Here is a 19,240-nt window from a genome sequence, read left to right on the forward strand (position 1 = left end):
AAAGAGAAAAGCATCTTTCTTCTTGCAATTTATGATGATGGCATTTTCGATATTAACAACAAAACCAAGCCTAAAAGCAGTACACCGACTTCCTAAATGTTGATTAAATCCCACCAATTAAAATCCCTCTACTAAACAGTCTAGATTAATGTAATAATAATCTTTTTCTATCCCTATCTCAATCCCTCTCTCTGTATAAATGTATCAAACAGACACAACCAGTATTTTCCTTTAATGGCGATCTCAATCTCCTCCACCAATCAATACAACCTCTAATATGGGTTTCTCATTTAGTAACAACAACAACAACAACAAAAACAGCAGCAGCAGTGATGGTGGTGGGGGTGGAAGTGGAGGAAGTGTTTCTCATCAAAACAGAATCAATAGTCCAAGATTTTCAGGGCCAATGACTAGAAGAGGAGCTTCATTTAAAAGAACCCATCATGAAATTGATCTTCCAATCAACTCACCAAGATCTGATTCCACTAATACCACTCTTTTGAATGATGGGGTGTTATCATCACAACTTAACAACACACAGCTCAATCATAGAAGTGGTGGTGGTGGTGGGAGTGGTGGTGGTGGTGGGTTGTTTGGGATTGGGAGTAGAAATGTTAGCAGAGAAAGGAAGAAACAACTGGGGCATTTGATGTTTTTGGTTTTCTGTGGTGTTTGTTTGTTTTTGGGTGTTTTGAAGATCATTTTTGCTGCTGGGTTTTTTGGATCTACTGTGGATACTTCATCTTCTTATCATCAGGTTAGTTTTGAAGTTGCAATTTTTTTGATTTTAGTTATGTGGGCATGTTTTTGTAGTTGTGAATTTTTCTGATTTTAGTGATGTGAGCAAGATTTTGAAGTTAGAGACATTGAAATTTTTGATTATTAATGTGAAATTCGGGCTATGGATTGGACTATGTGATTGCTGTTTGAGTTCTTGAAAATGGGTTGACTGAGGAGATTAGTTTGAGACCCTAATTTAAAGGGAATTTTGTTCAAATTAGAGGAATTTTAGTTTGATTTAGTGACACATGGTGTTAGGACGATAGCGCGATGAAATGGTTTTGAGGGTTGGCGGGAAGGAATTGCTTTTGTATTGTATGGTTTAGTGATTAGATTTTGTTATTGAATGTGGTAGGAAAGTCGGTGTTGTATGCTATTGGGATTTCTTAGAGTGCTCTCTTCATTTGTTCAGTGACGATTTTGTAATCCTCGAAAACAATGGATTAGGAATCTCCAGTATATTGCACACCCTGTGTACTAGTTTTGCATTTTAACTTTCGGAGTTATGATTTTAGAGTATGCCTAAGTGGTTTATCATCGGGACATATAGTTATGGACTGAGGTTCTGTTGATGTTGTGTTTGGAAGCATTTCAAATCTCTGTTTCTGAATTGGTTGTTGGTTTTTTATGGGCAATACACGGGCATCAATGTGTGCAGATTGAAAAGGTTCTGCTGTTCATTGTTGGTCATAGTCATTTTCGGTTTTGAAAATCCATTGTTTTAAAAATTGCATGGTGATATGTTTTTTTTTTTGTAATAGGTTGCTTTCAAGGTTGGTGAGTCGGTAGGTGAAGTGAAGTGTTTTCATTTGTATATTGGAGTGGTTAGTATTTTGTAAGTGGTTCAGTAGTCAAGATGATGTGATAGACCGTTGGCCTTATTAAAAATGCGCTCACCATTCATATATTTATAGGTATATTACGGACTGGATGTATGCTTAATCTCTAACTGGTTTATTGTCAACGCACATGGTTGATTTATTATCTTGTCATGTACTGCGGAATTCTTGCGCGCTGTTTTCTTTCAAACTGAACCACTGTGCTTCTGGTGAGTAGGGTCTTTCTGGTACTTTTGCGACTGATCGAAGAATTTCAAGTATTGATGAACATGGAAAGGAGCAAAGTGGTATTGATGTTGAAAGAACTCTAATGACTGTAGAGTCTGGAATACAAGGTCATGGTCATGAGAACAGTGTGGTTATGGTGAGTTCACATTTCTGCCAATAAAAACATTTTCTTCTCTTTTTCTAGTTCGAAATTTTGCAGATAGTACCACTATCATCGAGCTTTTTTCTTGTTTATCTTTTCAGCATTCAGGTATCTGGGCCAGGCCTGATAGTGAACATGTTAAACAGTGCATCAATCAACCAAAGACTCAGAAAAGTAATCAATCTATAGATTCAAACTAGTTTATTAGAGAACACCTAAAAGATTCTAGGCTTCTCATGTTTCCTATTTGTGTCATGCAGAGTTGGAAAAAAAGACGAATGGCTATATTCTCATAAATGCAAACGGCGGCTTGAACCAGATGAGATTTGGGGTGCGGTTATTATGCTTTCTGTAATCTAAATAACTTTTTTCATGATTTATGACTAGCACTATGCTGATGACTTCAAGTTTTACGATGCAGATATGCGATATGGTCTCTGTTGCTAAGGTTACGAAGGCAACACTAGTTCTCCCTTCGCTTGATCATACCTCTTACTGGGCTGATCAAAGGTAATTTCTAAACTTAATGCGCATTTGGTTACTGTTAGTCATACGCAGCTTACCTGACTGAAATGTATAACTTCGTTTGCAGTGGCTTTAAGGATCTCTTTGATTGGAAGCATTTTATAGAGACTCTAAAAGACGAAATTCATATTGTCGAGAGTCTCCCACCTGAGTTTGCTGGAATTGAGCCTTTCGCGAAGACCCCAATATCTTGGTCCAAGGTAACACTACTTTCCTTCACTTGCTTTCAACCTTGAATATAAAATATGGCTCTGTCCCCGTGTTGAGTAGAAACCATTCTTGTAAACAAGAGGGGTAAACTAGGGGCATGCTTAGTACTCGGATCTGTTTTTATGACCACCCAATCTCCTTAAAGCCGTGAATGTTATCGAATACTTTGAACACCTATGATTAGATTTACCACTGGTATATTGAGAGTCGATGATTGATACCAACAGTGCCCAACAACACATACTCCACTTATTTGACAGTCGGAATTTTTCTAAAATCGGTAGCATTTGAACAAACTTTTTCCTTTATTCAGGTCAGTTATTACAAGTCTGAGGTCCTCCCACTTTTTAAGCACCACAAAGTGGTATACTTCACCCATACTGATTCCAGACTTGCCAACAATGAGATACCAAGTTCTATACAAAAGTTGAGGTGCCGTGTGAACTACAGAGCATTGAAATATTCAGTTCCTATTGAAGAACTTGGGAACACCTTGGTTTCAAGGATGCAGCAGAATGGAAGCCCTTATATTGCTCTTCATTTGAGGTAAGTTCAATTAGACTTCTTTACCGTGTCTTCGAGTAATTAGTTTTCATAGTAACTTCTAAGCATAAAAACCTTATATTTTGTCTAAAAAATACATCCGAATGCTGAAACTGAAGATAGACTAAATACGTTCACAATTTATGGCGTACCCTAGTTTATAACTTTAAGCTAAAACCAGCTTGTGGGTTGGGTGCCCAAAAGCCGATATATGCATCTCCAATATTTTGTAGATTATTTGAAGGACATGGCACTATGGCATAAATGAAAAGTAGACCATGACTACCGCCAACTTGAATCTCATTTCGAACCTTTCATTTTTCTCTTTCTAGATACGAAAAGGATATGCTGGCGTTTACGGGCTGTGGTTATAATTTAACTGCTGAGGAAGATGATGAGTTGCGCAAGATGCGATATGAGGTCAGCCATTGGAAGGAAAAGGAGATAGATGGAGTCGAGCGGAGGACACTTGGGGGATGTCCCATGACTCCAAGAGAGACTGCACTTTTGCTTAAAGGATTAGGTTTCCCTTCTAGCACCAGGATCTACTTGGTAGCTGGTGAAGCTTATGGAAATGGAAGCATGCAATATCTTACAGACGAATTCCCTAATATCTACACACATTCCACACTTGCTACAGAAGAAGAGCTGAGCCCTTTCAAGAATCACCAAAACATGCTTGCAGGGTTGGATTATGTTGTTGCCCTCCAGAGTGATGTATTTGTTTACACATACGATGGAAATATGGCCAAGGCTGTTCAAGGCCATAGACGGTTCGAGGGGTTCAAAAAAACAATTAGCCCTGATAGGTAAAAACTAAAACTCTAAATCATTTACCAGAACGTATTGTTTGCTTCTCATTTTCTGTTGCTGAGGTACGGGTTCTTGTTTTGTTGTTTCTTTAAACAGGATGAATATTGTGAAACTTGTTGATGAACTTGATGAAGGAACTATCTCTTGGGAGAAATTCAGTTCTAAAGTCAAAAAGCTTCACAGAAATCGAATTGGAGCTCCATATCTGAGAGAACCAGGAGAGTTTCCGAAGCTGGAAGAGAGTTTCTATGCCAACCCATTTCCAGGATGTATATGTGAAACAATACACCACACTACAAGTAAATGATAAATTACAACATGATATTCAATTTGCTTCAAGCCTTCAACAGTGCCTCACTTTCTCCAAGCTCTAAGGTGAACAAGAACGGTTAAAGAAGCGCAGCTCAGAATTCGCGCTTACAGGAGGTAACTAACATCAACCTAATTTATTTGAACGGGTCTTTTCCTGATAGAACAAAACTCTGGTTGAGGTTATATGGCAACTTGGTACATTGTGAAGTGTTGTAGATATGATGTCTATTATAAGAGCAAAAACAACAAATACCTCGGTCTTCTGGAGATAGGTTTTGGTCTCAACAGAAGAGTCGATGAATTACTGCCACTCAGAAGTTTCATGTTGTACCTACTACACTGATCCAGGGTTACTCTGTCAACCGCGATCTGCTTCAGAGATGCCTTGTAATACATTTTTTTAGACAGAGAAGTCTAATATCTTCCCACGATATAGGGAATAGCTAAATGACCTTCAATTTTCGAATATAATGAATATGAGTAGATTTATGTTTCCTCGTCTTCTCTAGTTGTCTGTACTTTATTATAGTGCCTCCTATCATTCTCGATTCTTTATAAATATCTGAAAGGTGAAGGTAGCTGCTTGAAAATATGAAGACTTCGATGCGTGGTACGTCCCGAATTTGATGCAGTGCAAACTGAATCCCAACCCATCCCGTTTCATTTCTTGTTTATTGCTGTCACGGAAAGCCCATCGAAGTGATGTCTGGTAAAAATGATAATAGTGCAGAGCTCATTTTGGTCGAGGTAAATGGTGCATTGTTCATCTGATTATCCCGGCTAGCTCGAAATCAATATCTTACAGATTGATATAATCTTTATTTTTAGCCCATCCATTATGCAAGTGAGAGTCCCATTACTCATTTAGGGCGCAGTGATTTGAAATCTATCTCGTGGCCTAAACTTAGGGGTGATAATGGTCCGGATTGGCTGGTTTTGCCTCATCCGCCGCATCCAATCCAGTATCCGTTTTAATCCAGAGTCTTCTTTATAGGAGGCAAACAAGTGTGAATGCTTCAAAGGAAGAATCTGGAATGACGAATATCTAGATGCATCTTACGAATATCTAGATGTATCGTTATTCGAAATGTGTAAACTGATGTCATGGTTGAACTTTTTTTTTTGCAGTTTCACTAATATCTAGATGCATCTTACAAGTCAAAAAGTGTGGCCAAATCCAAAGAAGATTAGGATTGATGGGTGTAAAAAACCGGGGTGTGATCCGGTGTATACCCATATCTATAGAACGATTGATAGAAATCCAAAGATTAGGGTTTTATCCGGGGCAAATCCAAAGATTCGGGTTTTACGGTAGTACGAATCCTGACAGAACAACTCCTCCTCCCCCTATTATCTATGTTGTAAAAGGCGCTGGGCAAGGCGATGCGCCAAGCCTAGCGCCCCAGTCGAGCGCCCGAAAATTACAAAACAACTGGAACAAGCATAAATTGGCGCCTAGGACGCCTTTTTTGCCTAGGCGCTGGTCCAGCGCTCGCCTTTCACAACATAGCCTATTAGGTTTTCCTTTCTCCTTCGTCTGAGTAAAATATAAATGAATCAAATCTCTTCAAGATTTTCTTCAGTATGCGGATCATCATCTAGATCACTCTTTAGAAAAAACCTATTTACAAGATAGTCATCATCATCAAACCCCATATCTTTTTCTAAGTTAATCTCTAATAATAATCCAAGTTCTTCTTCAAACCTAATAACACCATTTATCTCAGAATTCCACCACCACACTGTTAATTATCCTCATCCTCTTTCACAAATCCCTGGAAACCACCATGTCAGGAAATTCAGTGGAGAAGCATCAGAATGTGACCTTCAAGATGATGTTTATCTGAAAAACGAAATTTGGCAACAGACATACACTCTGTGGATCATGAAACGTGAGTGTCTACCTCCTCTTGAGGCTGTCAATAATCTGGCGGTCAAATTCAATGCCTTAATGGAAAAATTGGGTATTAATTATAATGAAAAAGCTGGGGATTTTTATGATTATCCGCATCACCTGGAGATATTCAGAGAAATGATTCAAGATTTAGCAGAATCCGTTGATATGACCGTGGCTTATGGGGAGTTTGTTGCATCTGGTGGAGAAATTTTTTGGGAGGCATTCATGAGTCATTATCAGCGAATGCTGAGAGGAGAAGCTTGTGAAGAGTATCGGAAGATTCTTGCATCGCTGCGGAAGATGAAGATAAGAAGCAGGCTGATGAGGCGATTGATTGAGGCAAAATCAGATTCCCGATCAGCAGTAGCAGCTTAGGAGTTGTTAAATTCCGAACAATGAGATTTTGCTCCTTCTAGAATAACTCCCTTAATTAATTTGGGTGTTTTTACCAATCTGACTGAAGTTGACTAGAGTTGTTGAACTAAGATTCTTCAGAGTTCATATGAAGCCTTAAATGAATCCACAGTAGGGGTAGGATCACAGGTTCATAAAAATAGCTTGTTGATGTGGGTCTCAGTCATAGTCATATTCTTGTCACAATACCATGAAATTGTGATTGAAGTTGAAGCAAAAGTTGTATGTAAAATGCAAACAAGTTTTCCAAAATTAAAAGAAGCATCTAACATTTGCATATTGGGTAAGGCTTTCTCTGGTGCTGCGACTCTGTCACATGGGTTATCAGCATATTCTTTTGAAAGTAGGCCATTTTATGGACCAAGATCATCATCATCATCTTATTTTTAGACAATAAAATTGAAAGAAACAAAGACTCGTGAGTCATGGTATTAACTATGTGGGTGCCAACCTGATCAATTTATTACTTGCGTGTTTAAAATTACATCTCTTTATATTCACTAGTTAGTGGAGATTTTGATCTGCAATCAATTCTTTAAGGTGTATGAAAAACCGTAAGCTTAACATTTTTAGGCTAGTAGTGGTTAAAAATAGATGGTAATTTTACGGAGTGGTTTATGCTTTACAATGCTTAACTGCTCTTTACCTTGTGCCTTAATGAATTTTTTTTAGCTTTTTCTTTCCAAAAAAAAAAAAAAAGGTTTATGGACTTCATTTTTAGCAGTAAGTGTTGAAACAAATTTTGATTTCATTTTCGCATTAGCATCTTTACCTCAAGTTCAATATATTTACATGCTAAGCCTCTAAATGTATTCATATGCCCTTTCCGGCAATCGGAGAATCTGACTGTGATAGGCGCGAGCTGCACCCACTGCCACCTAGATAATTTTCGATATGCTAGCACAAGTGCTCATTTTTTAGCTTTTGCACAAAACATAAGTTTTGAATTATACGTCTCAAAACATCCATTGATGTAACAACACAAAAACACTACTTACCTATCTATTTGTATTCTGCCATGTTGTTAGAGCTGCGCATGGTACGGTTTTGGACAAAACCGAATCAAAACCAAAGAAAATGGTTTTAAGTTTCTGAAACTGTGTGTACATATTTCATCATCCGCCACGTGTCTATGGAGAAACACGTGAAAGACATACGATCCGGGACATCAAGGTGTGATGCCACGCGCGTACAGTCAAGAGACGTGTCTCCTCAGAGCAAGGCCCTCATCCAACAGATCCAATGGCGAAGTCGAGGAGTACCGAAATATAATGCCATTGCAAAGCACTGAACAACATCCAAAGACTTACTTTATCCCATCTCAAGAAAGATCCAAGATCATCGGCTGGGGTTAATCCGACTGACACGGATATCACAGGAGCCGAGGACTTCTGTCTGACGCGTACAGACGACCCAACCACCCGCATTTAAACGCCCTCAGCAGTACACGTGTCGACCAACCTATGGAAGACACGATGACAACTCTTCGTCATCAAGCATGGAACGCTGGGGGCATCGTAGAAGACGAAGATATCTGCGGTATTGACACAAAGCACAAGACGATAAGATTATAACGGCCTTCAGAAGTGGACCCCACGTTGTAACCCTATAAATACCCCTCTCCACTAAGAGAGAAGGGGTCGACCGATCCATATCAATTAGAGGAGAACATAGGAGAGAGAGAAATAGGAAGAGTAAGTAAATCCCTTATTTCCGCTGACTTATGTACACTTTAAAGTCATTCGACTATCTTTGTAACCACTCAATACATAGTGAATCACCAACCCCGTGGATGTAGGCCTTAGCACTTTACATTCAGCGTTTTACATCATGCACTTTACATTTATACTTCGATCTCTATTTACTCTATTATATGAGCATTATAAGTGATAATATACGACTAGACAATGACGAGCCCGAAAGCTCTGAATCGATATAATCACCTCCCCTTACGCATATAGCGCATAATTTACGATATAGAGTGTATGCGAACATTGTTTGTGAACACGTGAATTTATCGTGATTTATGTGTTCACAGAAACTGTCACTGTAATACAATGATAAACTAATCGTTGAGTGATGATATCAGTGATGTCATCTACAATAGACTGAAGAAATGGAGTATAGTGATCAAAAAACGAAACCGAGTATCTGCTAACACTGGATTTTTCACCGTTTAAACTTCACTAGATTTATTAAAGGCAGAGCAAGAAAAACACTGTATACTCTGAGCTAATTAAAAATATCCCAAGAGAGGTAGAAATAAAAAAAAAAGTAAGAAAAAGAAAGGTAGAGATTTGTATATGACTTGAATGAGGGGTTGATAATGGTACAAAAGAGAGAATAGGGTTAAGTGGGCATGCATGCATGTGTTTGAGAAAGTGAACAGTACCCAAAAGAGAGAGTGCTGCACTTCTGCTGACAAAACATACCTGCTGCCATCTCTGCTCTGCCAAAAGCAGTAGAGAGGACGACTGGGGTTTAGGTCCTAGTTAGTAAGTTCCCGAATCATTGGCGATTTTTCCCGTATCACGAATTTTGCCGTTTTATTTGCGTACGTTTGCAACTCCGAACCCAAAACGCGTATTATGTGGCACTCCCGAATTATTCGCGAATCGTTCACGAACTTTACGTATCCCGAATGATACGTCCGCTTAATTCGCCATAAACTCTTTAGCTTTTAGGTTTTCAAAGGCCTATTTTTGGGGCTTTACTGCCTCCCAAGCATACACGGCCCAATATTAGACGTTGTAGTAATTTTTATGAAACAAAAATGACAAAAGAGATTTGAAGGTGAAGGTTAGAGAGATCTAAAACTCGCTAACCAAGCGTCTAAACCTCTATACCACGTCCTCTTTGATGACTAATGTTGTATATATTATTAATATCATCATATTAAGTTTATTTTTTCTTTAAATAACTCATACATATGCATAAAAATTAGTTTATGACCTTATAAATACTAAAATTATATATAGATACCGAATTTTCAGAACCGAACTCACATTTATATATCGAATTATACACGTACGTATGTCGTTCCGAATTACTGACGAATCACATTCCGTTGACCGAATTTTGGACCGAATTTGAATTTTACAAAACCGTATAATACCCGTACGTTTACCGTTCCGTACGCTTGCCGAATCCCGAATTGCTAACTAGGGTTTAGGTTTAGTTAGTGAGTGAGAGAAAAAAAAAAACGAGTCAGAGATTTCAGAGGTGGTGGTGATAGATGCAAGCAACAACCAAAACAAGGATATTTAATTGCAACCAAACAAAGTATAGAGAAAATTCAGTTTCAGTAGCATTTGTTACTACTGAACCAAAAATGCAACCTTATTTTGTTACAAGTCCTTGTAGTAGTAGTAGTGAAAATAAAGGCAGTGAATGCAAGAGCCAAAGAGGTATGACAATTTTCTTCTTTTTTTACTTTTGTTTTGCTGTCCAGTCCTTGTAGTGAAATGAAAGATGCTTCTTGATAAAGGGATTGGAAACATTTTCTTCCATAATTTGTGGCATTACTGATTCTTATTTGTAACGGACATATAATTCGGTGAACAGAAAACAAATGTAAGGGAAAATGTCTTTGCGGATCGAGTTTTTTTTTGGAAAAATCGAATAAATTCTTTGATATCTAATACAACTTAATAACTTGTTGAACAACAATACGGTGGCGAAGTATGGTGATACAAACTCATGATTTGCACTAAATTCTCTTTACCGATCAGAAAAAAAAAATCCTAATTTCATTACTTTTTTTATTTTTGATGCATTCTAAAAGTTTTAAGATGGTATAATTCTTTAGCTTTTTTTTTTTTTGTATTTTTCACCGAAAATAGTATAATTTACTGTTTGTTAATTTGTTACTCAAAGGAGTTAGCTATGCACTGTGAAAACATCACAGTCAAACAAACAGCGAACAACTGACTAATTACCGAGTTTTGTTTGGTAAATTAACAGTCAAAGGAGTTATTCTCAATTTCACTATCAAAACACCTAAAACAACAAATCCAAAGTTCTCTACTTCAATTCCAAGGGGTCCAAACTCAAACAGTAACAACTAAAAAAAAGTCAAAAACAGAGTTGAAAGTAAAAAAAAAGAAACAGAGGAGAGTCATTAAATTGTAGTACAATAATGAATCTTCTTCCTTACTGATATTTTTCTGACTTTCTGATAGTTGTTCAGAGTTCAGGTACTTAGTCAGACTCTCCAATTAACTTTGTCTCTGAAACAATGGTAGCAATGACCCAATGACACACTCAATTCACAGTCTCTTCTTAAGAAAATCTCTTTCAAACTCAACATAAACTCTAATCTTTTCATTCACATCTCACCATCTCTTCTTTATCTCTGCTTTGCTTTGAATCAATCTTTCTTATGGGTTTCTGTAACCATGTCAGACAGACAAACACCCTCAGAACAGAACACACCAGTCAAACAGAACAGAGTAGTGTTAATGCAGCAACAGTAGTATAGTAAAGTAAAGAGAAACAGATTTCAGGGTTCAGGAGAGATTCTCCAACCATTAAGTATCAAACATTCAACACACTCTCTTCTTGTCTTTGCTTTCTTTCTCTGATCTTCTTGGCTTTAGATTTTTTTCAAAAATGTTGATGAATGGGGGAAGAAACAAACCACCATTTACACCATTACAATGGCAGGAACTAGAAACACAAGCATTAATCTTCAAACATATGGTTTCAGGAATACCAATACCAGCTGAGCTTTTGTTTCCACTCAAATTCCATACATCATCTTCATCATCTTTGCTTTCTTCAAAGCTTTTTCTTCCATCTGATCCTCAAATTCCATGGACATATTACCATATGGGGTTAGGAAGGAAGATTGATCCAGAACCAGGGAGATGTAGAAGAACAGATGGGAAGAAATGGAGATGTGCTAAAGAAGCTTATCATGATTCTAAATACTGTGAGAAGCATATGCATAGAGGAAGAAATCGTTCAAGAAAGCCTGTGGAAGAGATCTTAACATCAACATCAAATCAATCGAAATCTATGATTTCTTCAAATTTCAGTCCTTACTATAATTCTCCTTCTTCTTCATCATCTTCTTCTTCAAGATATGGTTTCCCTTATCCTTCTACAAACTCAACACCCCATTTTGCTAAAGATTCTACTGAATCACCATCTTATAGCAGGTCTCTCTATTTTACTACTTCTACTGTGTTTTGTTACTCTGCTTTTGGCTCTGTTTTTCTTATGTACTCTGTTTCTTTTTTATGTGATCAGGTCTGTGAATGGTGGAGGGAGAGATGAAAGATCATTCTTTACAGAAAAACCAGATTTATCACTTTCAAATTCAAATTCATGGAATTATACACCATTAAGAATGAATTCATCCTCTGTTTCCCCTGCTCTACAAAATGGGTTTTCTCAATTTGATCATATCAATCACAACAACATTCATCATCAACAAGAACAAGAGCAGCAGCAGCAGAAGAAGCATTGCTTTGTTCTGGGTACTGATTTCTTCAAACCAGCAAAACCAGAGAAACAGCAAGAACAAGATCAGGAACAACACCATCATCATCAGTTTCTGCATTTCATAGATGAATATCCACCAAGAAACAGAGAACCAACATCATCAACAACATCAACTCAGCTTTCAATCTCAATTCCTCATCCATTTCTCTAATCCCCTTCTTTCCAAACAGTAAGTAAATCTAAAAAATTATTCTTACACTTCAGTTACACCAATCTTTCCATTAAAATACATATTTGATTTCATTTTGCAGAAAAAAAGGATGATGAAGATTTTGAGGCATGGGGGCGTTTTTAGATTAGAATCCAAAAAAGTACCATCTACTTGTTTTGTTTGTTGTAAGAAAGTGGATGAAATGGATCACTCACTGTAAGGAAACAGAGTCCTCTGTAGTAGTCTGTGAACTCTGAACAGTCTTTTTGTGTTGTTTTTGGATTTGGATTTTGAATAATCTGTACCATGTAGTTTTGTTTGTTGTGTTTAATTAAAAAAATAATGACTGAATTAGCAAATATCTTTTGTTATATTGTTAAAGACATGATCTTCTGCAAAAAAAAAAAGATAAAAAAATGGTCTCTGAATTTTTCTGATGACTGCAAAAGTTTCCAACAGTTGAGAACTCTGCCCAAGACAGAGTAGACAAAACAATGAATCTGTGTATTTGTTTATTGAGAAAAGGTAAATGCAGTTTGGATCCCATCTCAGAGACTCCCCAGTCCACTGGTTTGTTGAAATGACCATTGACTGATTGTTGACAGAATCATGGCTATGGCAGGGACACCAATATGTAGAGAACAAGCTCTGAACCCCAAGTAAGCTTAGGACATGGCATGTATCACACCAAGTTCAGTTCAACATCTACTGCATCCTCAATGTGCTGTGGATAGAATCAAGAAGACATACCAAGAACATACTTTGGTGACTCCGACTCCATGTCTGAGTCAGCCCCTGACTCACGTCGAGCCAGTTGTTAACTTATTTGTTTTCTATTTTGAGTCGGATCTGACTCGACTTCTGACACAGACCTAACCACTGACTCAGACCTCTTTGAGTCAGGTAATAAAATCCTTGACCCATATTCTATTTTGAGTCGATCACCTAACCATTGACTCGGACCTCTTTGAGTCGGGTAACAAAATCCTTGACTCATAAGACCAAACCACTGACTCATATATTTTCAAGTCAGTTGAGTCAGATCCAGATGGCTGACAACTCAGATGGGTCTAGAGTAAACAAACATGGTGTAAGGCTTTAGTTAACACTCAGATGAGCCTAGAGTAAACCCAGGATCACATCTTTTACCCCATCAAACTACTGTTGGCTAATCTTCGTCTATCTGATCCCTTACACTTGCAGCAAACAAAATTACAACTACCCAAGGAGATTATGTATTGAAGAATTCATCACCCTTCCCTCGTGCAAATTCATCGAGGAGATGATGTATAGAAGAATTCATCATCAAGCCCTCAGGCAGATACTACCTATTGTCATACTAACAAACTGTAAATGAGGGGTGCATCAATGCATGTTAAGTTGTTAAAACATACCATCACAAGCCATGAAATCAAAAAGATAAAGGGAGTTGACTGCAGAACACGTTTACAGCTAAGATGGTTTGATGCAAACTGCACACCTCATCTTTGGGCCATCTTCTTGTATGACCTACAACGTAGTTGGCCTGGCAAAACATTGCATTCTAAAGTCCTATATTGGGCAAAGTATCTTTACAGATATATAAAGCTTAAGAAAGAATAAGGGGGGAAATATTTAATTTCTCATCTAACTCGCAATTAAAAAGAATACAACTGTACTTCGAGATTTGAATATATTAAAAAAAAATCAAATAATGGAACAAACGTGGTGTACATAATGTATGCAGGGGGTGGTATCCCCCACTATAAATCTAACTCTTAGAAGATGATATATAGACATGATGATCGATATCATAACCGTGGATAAACAAATTTTTACTCTTTCGCATGACAAGAATCGTAAAATTAACAAGAGCATACCTAAGCTGTTGATCTCATATTCTGCGTTCATTTCCTTGTCATTCTTTTGCTTTTTAACTATTTTTAAGGTTGAATTCTCTTGAAAGGGAATCCTTTCACAGATGATGAACTTTTGCATACCTCGAGTTACTACTGCATGACTTAATGTTCCACACCCTTGCTGGATAGATTTAGAAGCGGCTTTCAACAGCGGATCTGCAATAATAACATTGCACCCGGATCAAAAATAAATTCGAAAAACTGTTTTATCATTGCATAATGCAGATTTACGAGCGGCTGAATTGCCAAACTTGATATGTACAGGACAATTAAATGTCAGTTTCTATTTTCCAAAGCTGCAATGATGTATAAACACGAAAGTAACTGTATGAGTTGTAACGAAACTATAAAAATACGTTTATACTACCACATTATCGAGAATTTAGACATGTTTAAGCCTCCACATGAACAGTTGACCACTGTCATTATCTTATTGTTTTGATTCATATTCAAACAATCATGGCATTGATGCGGGCTGTATTCCTTTTCTTCAATCATTTTTCAAATTTAAAGCCTAAGCTAGCACGAACCTTTATGCTTTGTCATCCCACTTAACAAATCAAACAAACTAAATGATGAGCACTATTTCCTTTTGTTGGATTCTTCGGTGACAGAAGAAATGGGTAAACCCATCTATACGTCTTTTAATAGCTAAATGAAACAATTTCAGAGACAACTTTTCTAAAACATTGCAACACAGACAATCACATCCACAACTTCTGATTAACCTTAAATATGAGGTTGACAAGGTACCTAAATAGCTATTCAAGTACTATTAAAGATAATGTAGCAGATTTTCTTCAAAGTAGATGATAAGGATACATCTACGCATGACTAGTTAGTTATTAATGAATAGACGAAAGGTATGGCAGAACTACAAATTTCATCATAATCCAAGCTGAAATGTCAGCATCATATAATCAATACAAAGAACATATCTATGATCAAGTTGCAAGCTAGTCAAAAATGAGCAACGAAAACTACCAAATAAATATGGCACCGACTATAATCAATTAAGGAGCCTAAAAATTATATCTTTTCAATGATATGAGAAAAAATTTCATTAACATAAGTATGAAGGACCAGTTCCTTTATGAAAACGCGGTGAAACAGACTATATATCCAATTCCGAATTATATCTGTCAACTAGGGACCCTACGAATACCTAGTTCTTTATAGGCCTTGCTAAAGTATTTTCCTCATACAATTGATCAATATCCTATTGCTTAAAGAAAGATACTTTCCTCTTCTTTTATCAAAAGTATGAGAATAAAAGGAAATACAACTCAAGTGCAAACAGAGAAAAGCAAAAAGCGGAAAACTTTTATGCACACCTACTATCTCATACATTTCAAATACTAAGTCTACACTCTCATACGTATTTGACATTCCTTATTCAAACAAAGATAATAACCAAAACAACTATGCTGATCAGTTAAGTTCAAAAAAATAAAAGGTATACTAATCGAACAAGCAACAAAACAACTATGCTGATCAGTTAAGTTCAAAAAAATAAAAGGTATACTAATCGAACAAGCAACAAAACAAGCAATTCAAAAAAACTCCAAAGTGTGCACTAATTTGACAACAAATCGTTCATTGGAGCATTAAAGACAACAATAACACTTCTAATCAAGCAATCTATAATAACATCGAAGCAATAATGAACCTATCATTACTTATCATGTTTCACGTCTTACTTTCATTCATCATCAAACAAAAATCAAATCCACATTTTGAACAATCAAACTGAACACGTTTAGATACTCGACATTATGATTCTTTAAACCGTAATAAGTTACTAATAATATGATCACATTTAAAGGAAAATGAACCTTACCAATTTTGAGAATAACGGCAAAGGCCACAAGCCATTAATTGAGAACTACTGATCTGGGCACACACACCGCAATGATCCGACCGCTGCCTGCTGAAAAATCCGCTTCCGATTCAATCCAATCAAATCCAAACCCTACATTCCTCTGATTCGGAACTCTACCCTCACCAATTCAAGCAAAAGAATAATCTCACCATCACCATCATCGTAAGAAGTAGAAGTAAAACATTAAGTTACACATTACACAAACAAATCAAGAGCCACAAATTCACATCTCATCCTCGATCTCTAATCTTTGAAATTTTCCATCTCTTAAATCCCAAAAACGAAATAACACCAATTTGAAGAGCCCCAGCAACAAAAATAAATAAATACCCAATTTTCTTCCCAAAATTCATCTCCCCACCTGGTTTCCTCCTCTCATTCCTACGTCCAGCATAATTAGGATTACCCCAAGGTGGTGGCGGTCTCCTCCAATGCGGTGGCGGAGGAGGAGGAGAATGCTGAGGAGCTGGTGGTGGTGGTGGCGGTGGTGGAGATTGAGCTTGAGGAGGTGGAGGTGGCACGAAAGGAGGGGGAGGAGGAAACGGTGCTGGAGGAGGCGGAGGTGGTGTCAACGGTGGTGCGAGATTCTGAAATGCTGGTGGTGATAATTGAGGAGGAGCTAAATTCTGAGCTGGTGGCGGAGATAATTCTGAAGGAATGAAACTCTGAATCGGCGGCGGAAATAATTGTGAAGCAGTAAACGAAATGTTACCAAATAAACCTAACACCACTAAAATCAGAACCTTTCTGGGCTCCATCAATCAATTAATTGTAGAAAACTTCACAAAAAATTCCGTAAAATTCACAAAATTTACACTCAGAAGAAGAAATCGAAACTAGGGTTTCTGAAAATCCCTAAAATTCATCTCCATCATCATCATATTTCACAAAAGAAAAAAAATTAATAAGAAATCACAAAATCTACATCAAAATCTAGGGTTAGTGATTTCTCATAAAATTCACAGGATTTACAGATTTCTGAAAAAGGGTGTACTCGATTGATGAAAATGAAACGAGGGCCTCTGTTGAAATCCTTCAATTTGAACTCTTCATCTTCAATTCCAAAAAATTCACCCAAAATAAAACTAGGGTTAGAAATTTGATAAATCTGACCTCAATTTCTGAACTTTGACGATGTTTTGACACAGATTTGAACAATGGGTAGCTAAAAAATTGTTGATGGAAATGGATTGGGAGGTCTGTAACTAGGATCTGAATTATTTTTTTTTATTGGAGGTGTGAAGAAAAGGGATCTTCTCTGTTTTAGAGAAAAGAGAGAAAGAAAGAGAGATTTGTTTGTTTTAATGGAATTTGTGTGTCTGTGAAAAACTGCGTAGCTGTAAAGCGGTAAAAAGATAAAAATTAAAAAACAAAATTACAGGCTTGAAATAAAAATTATTTTTTTATTTTATTTCTTCAGGACACTCCTAACCAGAGTGGAAAAAAAAAATGAAACTAACACCTCCGCTGCCGTTTGTTAAAACGGATTAGGCACTTGAATCCGGCTCTCTTTGGATCTCAAAAATGAAACTAACACCTCCGTACCTATATTATATAGACGGAATATTGATTTATTTGTATATAGGAGGAGTCCTATTTTCAAGATGAATTTTCTCCTAAATACTCTTATTTATTGTGTATGGGAAATTGTAATATGAATAGGGCAAATGGTAAAACAAGAAAAAATTATGAACCCGAAACAATTTTCTTAATCTAAGAGAATTGTCCCCTCCGCCTATTATATGGTACTGAGGAAGTACTTTTTATAATTAGGGTCACATATGAGACGATTTTTTTTTTTTTTGTTTTTTTTTTTTATACTATCTGATTCGAGGAGGATTCGGGATGCGAAACTAGAAACGGTGGATTTGTTAGCTTGACTAGTTTTATGCACCTGGCACTAGGGGTGAGCATTTGGTCTGAATTTCGTTGTTTTATTTCGATGTAATTGTATTTTTACGGATGGATGTGCAGGTCGTTCACCAGTGGATTGGATACAGATGAAACTTTTGAGTCGTTCGCCAGTGGATTGGATGCAGGTGAAACTTTTGGATCTGATATATTTTGGATTGTATGCGAATGCATTCTTAAAATCCGTTAGTCATCCGCATTTGTTAAATTTAAAATAATTATAAGGTTTTTATAAAATACGGTGTTAATTACAAATTAACAATAGTCCACAATATGGTTGATTTATTTTTGCATCATTTTCTTCCATCAAATTTTTAGGTCTTGAGCTTGAGATGCAAAATGAAGTCAGTGCGCCGATCGACTGGAGGGCCCAAAGGGTCCGAAAGAGGGAATCCCTTTCATGACCACTTTTTTTTTTGTAGAATAAAAGCCTACGCAAATGTGTGATTTAATAAAAAGATTGGAAATCTTTCGTGTCCAAGGTTAGTTTTTTTCACTTGACAAAAATGAAAATAACATCAAACAGCCGTACCTATATTATATAGACGGAATTTTGATTTATTCGTACCATTAGATAGGCGGAGTCCTATTTTCAAGATGAATTTTCTCCAAAATACCCTTATTTATTGTGTATGGAAAATTGTAATATGAATAGGGCAAATGGTAAAATAAGAAAAGTTATGGAAAATTATGAACCCAAAGCAATTTTCTTAATCTAAGAGAATTGTCCCCCTCCGCCTATTATATGGTACGAAGGAAGTATTTCTTATAATTAGGGTCACGTATGAGACGATTTTTTTGTGTTTTTTTTATACTATCTGATTCGAGGAGGATTCGGGATGCGAAACTAGAAACGGTGGATTTGTTAGCTTGACTAGTTTTATGCACCTGGCACTAGGGGTGAACATTTGGTCTGAGTTTCGTTGTTTTATTTCGATGTAATTGTATTTTTACGGATGGATGTGCAGGTCGTTCACCAGTGGATTGGATGCAGATGAAACTTTTGCGTCGTTCACCAGTGGATTGGATGCATATGAAATTTTTGGGTCGTTCACCAGTGGATTGGACGCAGATGAAACTTTTGGATCTGATAGATTTTGGATTGTATGCGAATGCATTCTTAAAATCCGTTAGTCATCCGCATTTGTTAAATTTAAAATAATTATAAGGTTTTTATAAAATACGGT

General features: G+C 36.8%; 3 protein-coding genes across 3 annotated transcripts; 2 read left to right on the forward strand and 1 right to left on the reverse strand.

The window, feature by feature from the left end:
• Nucleotides 1-149: 149 nt before the first annotated feature.
• Nucleotides 150-4,889, forward strand: LOC113328173 (O-fucosyltransferase 35-like). Its single transcript, XM_026575261.1, has 9 exons — nt 150-757; nt 1,837-1,983; nt 2,091-2,163; nt 2,250-2,320; nt 2,411-2,499; nt 2,582-2,714; nt 3,038-3,270; nt 3,600-4,076; nt 4,177-4,889. Exons 1-9 carry the CDS (start codon nt 278-280, stop codon nt 4,385-4,387), a joined length of 1,914 nt encoding a protein of 637 aa, XP_026431046.1. The 5' UTR covers nt 150-277; the 3' UTR covers nt 4,388-4,889.
• A 5,986-nt stretch (nt 4,890-10,875) lies between these two features.
• Nucleotides 10,876-12,380, forward strand: LOC113328371 (growth-regulating factor 1-like). The gene is made up of 2 exons (XM_026575482.1): nt 10,876-11,865; nt 11,957-12,380. Exons 1-2 carry the CDS (start codon nt 11,315-11,317, stop codon nt 12,360-12,362), a joined length of 957 nt encoding a protein of 318 aa, XP_026431267.1. The 5' UTR covers nt 10,876-11,314; the 3' UTR covers nt 12,363-12,380.
• Nucleotides 12,381-13,973: 1,593 nt separating this feature from the next.
• Nucleotides 13,974-17,491, reverse strand: LOC113328433 (leucine-rich repeat extensin-like protein 3). Its single transcript, XM_026575546.1, has 2 exons — nt 16,101-17,491; nt 13,974-14,416 (listed from the first exon to the last, which is right to left on the reverse strand). Exon 1 carries the CDS (start codon nt 16,898-16,900, stop codon nt 16,373-16,375), a length of 528 nt encoding a protein of 175 aa, XP_026431331.1. The 5' UTR covers nt 16,901-17,491; the 3' UTR covers nt 13,974-14,416; nt 16,101-16,372.
• Between the last annotated feature and the right edge of the window lie 1,749 nt (nt 17,492-19,240).

This window comes from Papaver somniferum, unplaced genomic scaffold (assembly GCF_003573695.1).
Source record: "Papaver somniferum cultivar HN1 unplaced genomic scaffold, ASM357369v1 unplaced-scaffold_107, whole genome shotgun sequence".
Taxonomy (NCBI): Eukaryota; Viridiplantae; Streptophyta; class Magnoliopsida; order Ranunculales; family Papaveraceae; genus Papaver; species Papaver somniferum.